This window comes from Ambystoma mexicanum, chromosome 9 (genome assembly GCF_040938575.1).
Source record: "Ambystoma mexicanum isolate Mex_15411 chromosome 9, UKY_AmexF1_1, whole genome shotgun sequence".
Lineage (NCBI taxonomy): Eukaryota > Metazoa > Chordata > Amphibia > Caudata > Ambystomatidae > Ambystoma > Ambystoma mexicanum.
The window spans coordinates 257,520,739-257,529,531 of record NC_090931.1 but is presented as its reverse complement, the minus strand read 5'-3'; the positions used below and the strand labels follow the sequence as shown (position 1 = coordinate 257,529,531).

Here is an 8,793-nt window from a genome sequence, read left to right as displayed (position 1 = left end):
TACAGGCACACCAGACGTGGACCAATCACGGACCATGGTGGTCCCAGTCATTCACAGTACACCAGAGTATCTGGTACCCAGGATGTGTATTGAAGGTACAGTCCAACCCACATGCTGGAAGCACGCACAAGGCAAGCAGAAGCCCGCAAAAGCTTGGCCTTTTGTGGAAGAATGCACGCCCAAATGAGGACTGACCCGGGTCGGCTCGACCAGGGGAAGGGGCAAGATGGCCAAAGGATAGGACAAAGAACCTTGTGGCATGGCCATTTTGGATCCAGGCCACCTTTCTGTGCCAACCGCGGTTTGAAAGGGTTAAAAATACATGAAGATAAACTGCCACCAGCCCTGTCCAAGGCACATCTGCACTTCTAAAAAAAATCCTTCAAGGGTGAGGGTGTCTAGGGCCTTTGGAAATTGCAGGAGAGCCAAGCGCACTGTACTGTAAGGTACATTGTGCACTTGTAACATGTTGCAGAAAAGTTGCAACATTGGAAAGGACTAAGGGAAACAGTCTCCCAGTACTGACTGTTAGGCAGAATTGCATGTAGTACCATATGGGACCACCACATACAATTAGGACTACAGGTGTAAGCCAAACCAACCTTTGATATAAGCCTGCACCACACAGTTTTTGGTAGCGAGCTGAGCAGCCAGGCTTATCTCAAGAGTGAATGTGAACAGTCCAAGAGGTTACACAGAGGTCTTTCAATCACAGTGCTTCAAGTAGACAATTATACTTAAGGTTTCTTGGTAAAACACTTATTAATTTATTACGCAATCATTTAGAAAACATTCACTAGAAGGAGGCAACTTAATATTATACTCACACACTTCAGTACTGAACCAACAAGTTAGGCTGCCCTGAAGTAGGAGCAAAATGGCACTTCAGTTGCTTTCAATGGTAGTAAAATGCACAAGTTAAGTAGAAAAGATCATAAATACTTTCTTAGGCAGTGCAAATAGTTTCAGTTCACAAGAGGACTCAATTCAGTTCGATAGGCATAGGCCAAAGTCAATGGACTAGTGTTTTGGATAGGAAAGAGCAGTTCTTGCAGTAAACGGTAAAGTCTTTGCAAAAGTTCTCAGAAGTAGTTTAGGCGAAAAATAATCATATGTTGGGTCACAAGCTGATTAGGCCTGCAAGTTGGAAAAGTTACACAAACTTTCACAGCGAGAGTGGCATTCTCTCAATCGGGTTGGCACAGTACCTTAATATGAAGAACAAAATGCAGCTGAAGACGTTGGTTCCTGGCAGGTCCTGCAGATCTCCCTGTTCCTGAGCTTCAGTCGTGGGGACAAGAGGGAGGACGTCGGGGGACTCCTGCATGGGATAGTCAGAAAACGCTGACAAGATGGAGTCACTTCAATTCCAGTAGCTGTAATTCAAGCACACAAGCTGGTGTCCCTCTCCCTGATTAATCCTAACCAGCCTTGAGAACGGTATCCAGGTGGCTTACGAGTTGATTGGTCCCACCAACTCAAAGGAAGAAGTCATCCTTGAAGGAGCTTCTCTGTTGAGATGAACGTGCTAATTCGGACATGCAGCCGGGCTTCACCGGGCAAACCAACGGTCCAGGAAATGCAGCAGCTCTCCTCTACCAGCACTTCTTCGGTTCTTTCGTTCCAGTGGTCGACTCTGTTTAAAAGGCGAGTCTCTTGGACTGGAAAGCAGTTTTCTCCCTTGCATTCCAGCCTAGATGTCACTCACCCAGCACGGTGGCTGTCCTTGCCGGACAATCAGCCAGCCAATCATGCCATCGTGCATTTGTGTCTCCTAGGAGACTAAGCACAGGGAGTTTCGGGCACCCTCCCTCACTGCCTGCCCACCCCAGGCACTCAGGCGCCAGAGGCGGTGTTCAGTCCTGAAGCCCGCCACAGGCACACAAGGGGACCAAACCTGGTTTGGCGCACAGAGACAAACTCTAGAAGGCCCTTTCCAAAAAGAAACCGTTGAAAAAAGAAGACTGGGACCTGTTTAAACAAAGGGACTTAAGGCGCCATCTTGAAAAACATGGCTCCTGTGATTTTTAGCTACCAGTGTTTGCGTTCGGGAAAAATCATGGTAGTTCGTTATAAAACCACTGCCACCAGCCTTTTCAATAGGAAAGGGTAGCATTTGACTGCTACATGAGTATTTGGACACGGGATACTATGCAACCCCTCCAGCACTCCATTGTAAGATGGGGTGTGCTGGGTCTAGGAATTTGGAAAGACTAGTAAAGTCAATTTCACTTTACATTCTCTGGGAAACAGTAGTTCATCTCAGAGAAGGTATTTAATCCTTTGGGAAGTCTAAAAATCATCCCTTTGTCACTGCACTGAAGGTGCTGTGTAACACACATGAAAAGATGATGGCTATGGAGTTGTCTAAAACTCCATAATCAAAGAACACAAGTGTAAAACATACAACAAAATACATGAAAGTGGGAAAAAAAAGGCTCTCACTCTTTTCAGGTAAAAAAAAATAAAGTCCTCAAAATCCAGCAAAGTTGCTGGGAGTCTCTAAGGTGAAAGAAATTAACACATTTATGTGAATTCACCCCAACAACTGTCTTTAAGGGCATGTCAGTTTCCCCATAATAAAGTGAGCTAAAAGTCTGTGGGAGTGCAGCTGAAGGCTGTGCTCCTAAACAGCAACAGAACGTTGGGGGGGTACACAACTGGAGGGGAAACTTCCCATAAATGGGAATCTTTCCTAACACTCAGTCTCAGGGTGGGGGCGACTTCAAACACTACACTTTCAATGGCTTTGCGGGACCTTGGTGCGCAGAGGCTTGATGGGTCGCCCAGCGACAACAGGAGGAAGCAGCAGAGCATGTTTCTTTTCTGTTACTACCTCAGACGCCATAGAGCAGTGACATCATGGTCGGGGGATAAGTAGAGGGCAGGCTGGCTCTCTTCCAGGACAGCTGGAAGCGTTACTTCGAGAGTCCCTGTATCCTTTTTATAGTCTCCAGAGGCTTCAGTCTTCCTCTTCTTATACTGTCCTCTCCTCCTCTACGTCAGATAGGGTCCCCAGCCCTTTTACCGTACATCCTTTCTCTTCTGGAGATGGAGGCAGTGGAGCTGATTCCTTAGTCAGGGGCTCATGGACCTTTCTGTCCTTAACTTGTCTTTACCGCTCAAACGCTTTATGATTAATCCTGTGCACATAGCAGAATCTCTGTGCGCAGGGGACTGTATGTTCCCCAGACCCGAAGGATGTGTACCTTCATGTCCTTATTTACCACCTGCATCAGAAGTTTCTGCGGTTCACGATTGTCGTACCACTTCCAGTACAAGGTGCTGCCTTTCAGCCTGAACCCGGCCCCTTGTGTCTCCTCTGCTTGGAGGGCCATCACCTATAGCTTAGTCTGGACGACTGGCTGGTAAGGGGGGGTTCACCCAAGGGGGTGATGCATTGCTGCCAGAGATTGGCGGATATTCTTCAGCTGGGATTCTCACTCAACCAGAGGAAGTTACAGCTCTGCCACTTCCAAGAGCTGGTCATCATAGGGGTGCATTGGAACACGGCTGTTCATCAGTATTCCCGGCTCCTCTCCCTTTGCAAGGTGATAAGGCACTTTCTGGCCATCTCGGTTTTGTGGTTCCACTACCTTCTGTGGGTGATGGCCTCCTGCATGCTCACTGTGCAGCATGCTCGCCTCAAGATGAGGCGCCTCCAGCTCCTATTTTACAAAAGTGTAGTCTAGAGGGTGTTTACCGACTGGTTGAAATAATCTCACTAAACCATAATCTATACTTATAAAAATATTCCACCAGCCTTGTGGTGTAGATCCTTATGTAGTGTGACACTTCTCTCAATTACCATATGCTTCCTTTCAATTATGGCAAGCCTTTACATTTTGCAATTTGTTTTAACAGAGCATACACTATCTTAAATTATTTCAACCACTTCCTTAATCATATGCCGTGACTCATATCATGTTCAATTAAATGATTTTAATTCATCATGTTTCCAAATCGAGTCACAACCATCTAGTTCATTCATATACAATTTCATGTTGTGGAGTTAACATTAGTGTAAGGTGATTGTTTCTCTATACAACACCACCTTCCTGCAGCTAAAACGCTTTGGTTTCAATTATACTTTTCACATTTAATTTAATAGCAACATTCACTCACATTCCATACAGTACGCAACATGTTTCTTCCTCTTACACTCTATATAAGAACAATTTCATAGGCATTTCATCAGGGCAACACTCATTTTCATTTGCACATCATTTACAAGTATTTGACAGTTACACATTCTTGCTTCGGTATTCAACTTCTTTCCCGTTTCCTGTTTTATAAGGGGATATGTTTACTCTGCAAGAATCCTCTTCTTTCACCATCTACAAAGGATCAACAAGATTACAGTTTTAATTAACTGTTCCTACACTTGAAACCATTTTTTCAAGTAATATTATTGCACATTCGATGTGTGCAAAAAGAATTCAATTCTCAAACATACTGGCATTGAAGATTGGGCATACATACTCTCTCACCTGTTTTAGGTGTGTTCTGTGTAATCCTCGACACTTCTGGAGTCTAGGTTTCAGTTTTTACTTGCGCTGTTTACCATCTGCACCCATACTCTAGGTATAGAGACACAAAACGTGGACTATGGGTTAAGGGAAAAAGGAATGAATCCATTGTTTATTTGTTACATATGTCGGCCAATTGGGATCAGGAGATAGGGTCTCAGGGCCTCATTACACGGTAGGCGGTGGACCAAGGTGCTAATAGCACCTTGCTCCATGCCGGTAAAATACCGGCACCGCCTTGGTGGAAAGGGGAATTACCGCCCTATTCCAAGGTTGGCGGGGCGGTAATTCCCCCTTCCACCATTGCCCTTCCCCATTTCCATTTTTGCCCCATAGGGCATAATGGGAATGGGGAAGGTGATAATTACGGTACCGCAAATTTGCGGTGCCGTAATTAGCACCAAGGTCCCTTAGCGGGTTGGTTTTTAACGCCTGCTAAAATAGTACCAACCCGCTAAGGGGCCTCGTAGTAAGGCGGTAAGGGTTAACGGTCACCGGTACCATTACCGTTGACCGTTAACCCTTACCGCCTTCCGTGTAATGAGGCCCTCAGTCAGACAGGATCCCAATAGCCCGTCTCCTCCTGCCTGATCTTCACTGGTGGTTGATGGTCAGCAGTATCTCTGTGGGAGCTCCCTTCACCCGACGGCAGCCTACCCTTGGGGTGACAAGACTCCTCTTTCGGGCTGGGAAGGCTATGCAATTCATGATGCATAATCGTGGGCGGGTGCTCTTCTGCATATCAATCTGCTCGAGCTGAGGGCAGTGGGCCTGGCCTGTTCTGGTGAGGACTGACAACTCTACTATGATATTTTACCTGAACAAGCAAGGTGGCACCCGTTCTCCCCTACCCCCACACCCCTGCCTCTGCATGGAGGCGGTAGCTATCTGGCAGTGGGCAGTGATTGGAATGCATGGAACGGATTGGAGTGCATGGAACGGCACGGTATTGAGTGCTTGAAATGGTCGTATGCATGGAACGGCACGGTTTTGAGTGCTTCAAACGGTTGTATGCATGGAACAATCTGAGTACATGGAACGGATGGAGTACATGGAACTATTGGAGTGGGCTCGATCTCAAGCACCTAAGGTAAACCACCATATCAGTATCACATCTCCACGCTTACTCTCTTCTTTACATCACCACTCAACTAGAACACAGCGATACTATGACAACATTCGGTATAGCTGTTCTCATACCATCATTTGCCTCTTACTCCCCATCACCCTAACTAAACACTGCTGGTTAAACACCCTCCAGCCTAGGCGTTCTCCTCAGGCCTAACGCAGCCAGAATCAGTCTGGATAACAACCTGCCAGAACGAACACATACTCTTGAGCTCTCAACCACCACACCTACCGCTAAGAGGCAGCTATCACACGAATGCCACACCAGCTGCACACATATCCAGTGCTCACACGCACCTTTGACTCTCTCTATTCTCTCTACTGACTTGAACTTCGGTTCCTGAGGGCGTTCAACCTACCAGCACCTTCAGACCATACCAATGGTATATAAGGCGCTATATAAATGCAAAGTAACATAACATAACATTGCATTTTCAGAGATAATCAGTTGTGGCAAAGGATCCTGAAAAAGACAATTTATGCTGCTACTGACGATCTAAGGAAATATTCTTTGTTTATGTCAAGGAGATAATTTTGAATCTAACTATTGCAAGAGAAGAAAGAGAAAGAGAAGGAACCTTTTTGTTTAACCACTGGAATGTTGGAACTTTCTGTTGTCGATGATTTGGAGTCACAAAGAACTGCTTTGGAACTTTGTTACAAAGTAGGATTTTATTGTTTCTCCTTGGAAATGTGGAGTAGAATCCTGTTTGAATCTGGCAAAAAAATATAAATGAGTTGCCTTTAAAACTGCCTTGCATTACCTTATTGAGTTACTGTATGTATAAGTGTGAGGGACAGATACTATTTTTTAGAGTGTTTCTTAAATATTTTAGGCAGGGAAATCAACGCCAGGTTAGGGATAGTGAGGGGTGAATCCAACCTTTTAATTTAATAAACTGATGTCTTTTGAAAAACCTCACAAAGTTGTCTGCATCACATTTCCGACCCCTCGCAGATAGTGGTAGGGCCAGTTAGCGTTAGTTTGGACAGTGGACAGATTGCTTTAGCAGCAGGGAAAGATAGGCATTATCTTTTCTTTAATAAAGACACCCTTAAAAATGTTTTCTAAGAGTCTGCGTCCTTCTTCTGATCAGCCACAGGTGTCATTGATTTTGTTTTGTTGTGTATCATTGACTATGTCAGTTTTACCTCCTGCTTAATTTTCCCATCTGTATATTAATTAAACATCATAAATGTAAACAAGATTAAAAAAAGAAAAGCTTCTTCTTGAGATAACATTGAAAGTGGAAAACAAATATAAATCTCAGGCTAGAGGTTGTGACCAAGAGAGAGCACAGAGCGGGTCATCCTCGTCACCATGAAATGCTGGGCACTACAGCACTGGCAGGTGCTGAGGTGATGTAAATGCTCTCTTATGCATATGGACTACTCCGAAGGCTTAACAATCCATTCCTAGGATTGGTAACAGGATCCCACGCATGTAATCCGCATTTGCATTTTTTGGCATTGGTATGTGAGCCTTAAAAATACAAGAAGCCTACAGTATATTTACCTGCTGCCATCGACTGAAGCAGAATATTGTCTGACTGACACACTGAGTACAGGGAACAGAAAGCAGAGCTACCATTTTGAGGAGGACTGAGCTTGCATACCAAGGCATATACAATGCAATCGCCATCGGACATAGTGCCCTTCATTTTCTACATCATTACCTTCGTGGCAGGGCTGTTGGGAAACATGTCCATCTTGACACTGAATATCTTGGACTGGATGAAGAGCTTGGATCTCACCTCCTGTGACCTCATTGTCTCAGGTTTGGGTGTTTCTAACATATGCCTTCAATTTGCTTTCTTCGCAAGCTATCTCTGCTCCCTGATCAATCTTGAATTTTTTCAGAGGCACGCTGTCCAATATTTCCTCACCAGCAAATGTTTCTTCGATTTGCTCAGCCTCTGGATCACCACTTGGCTCTGTCTCTATTACTGTGTGAGGATTGTGAACTGCAGCTGGCCTCCCTTCCTATGGGTGAAGGAGAAATTCTCCAAGATGGTGCCCTGGCTGATTCTTTATTCAACAATTGTGTCCCTGGCCATTAGTCTTCCAAGAATATGGGATTTCCTCAGAGTGACCTCAGCCAACTCAACATTGAATATCTCAAGTAATTCTACCCCAACAAACCAAATGACAGATAGCAGCTCAAACATCCTATTTGTGACCCATCTCACAGTTTCCTTGCTGGCCTTCACAGGCATGGTGCTTTCTGCTGTTATAATCATAACTTCCCTCCACATGCACATGAAGAAAATGGCACGGGGGTCTGATGGCTTCCGGAGCCCCCAGACGGATGCTCACTTAGGTGCAATCAAAACAGTCTCTCTCCTCCTTATACTCTATATCTTGTTTTACACTAGTCAGAGTTTCCTAATATTGCGAGTTGTCAAAAGAGGAGAAAAAGCATACATAGCATGTACATGTGTGGTCTCCATTTTTCCAACATTGAATTCGTTGATTTTAATCATGGGAAGCTCAAGGCTGAAGAATGGTCTGGTCCAGGCTCTCCTGCATGTAAAGTGATTCAGAAAGTCTGCAGACATAGCCGCTGTTTGGACTTCAGACCTTCAGTTGCATTGTACATCTTGTTTGTACCTCAATTCATCTGCATCAATGTGTTTGACCAATAATGCTAGCAGAGTGCCCTTTACTGGACTGGACATGAAAAACAGCCCCGAGGTCTGTTTGTTTTTCCAGGGTTAGGTAAAATATTCCAAAACTGCATAACTCACCCGCATTTATAATTGTGATTCTTCTTTTATCCCACAACACTGATGCTAGTGAAAACAATGGGATGTTGTATTGGGGAGTGGAGGGAGGACTTCTCCTGTTTACCAATTGTACCTCTTCTGGAACGTTGGTGACTCCATCTTTCTTTGGCAGCAAGCTTTTAGAGTCACGTGTGGGAGTTGATCCCATGTGTCTACATGTGACTCTGGATGGATAGAGTTTTTCTGAGCCATATCAGGCTTGGATCATCTTATGATGAATAGTAAATGTAGGACATCCTAATTGTTTGATACTGTATGTCTCTTTCACATCTACATCCTCATGTTACTTGTCTTTGTAATCTCTGGAAAAAAGAAAACAATTTAGTGGCACACTTTCCAAGCATAATTTG

At 44.7% G+C, this 8,793-nt stretch overlaps 1 protein-coding gene across 1 annotated transcript; it reads left to right on the top strand.

The window, feature by feature from the left end:
* The first annotated feature begins 7,286 nt into the window (after positions 1–7,286).
* Positions 7,287–8,195, top strand: LOC138487315 (taste receptor type 2 member 7-like). Its single transcript, XM_069613921.1, has one exon. It carries the CDS (start codon positions 7,287–7,289, stop codon positions 8,193–8,195), a length of 909 nt encoding a protein of 302 aa, XP_069470022.1.
* Positions 8,196–8,793: the final 598 nt, after the last annotated feature.

Coding starts and splice junctions, on each gene's coding strand:
- LOC138487315 (XM_069613921.1), top strand. CDS start 7,287: ATGCAATCGCCATCGGACATAGTGCCCTTCATTTTCTACATCATTACC.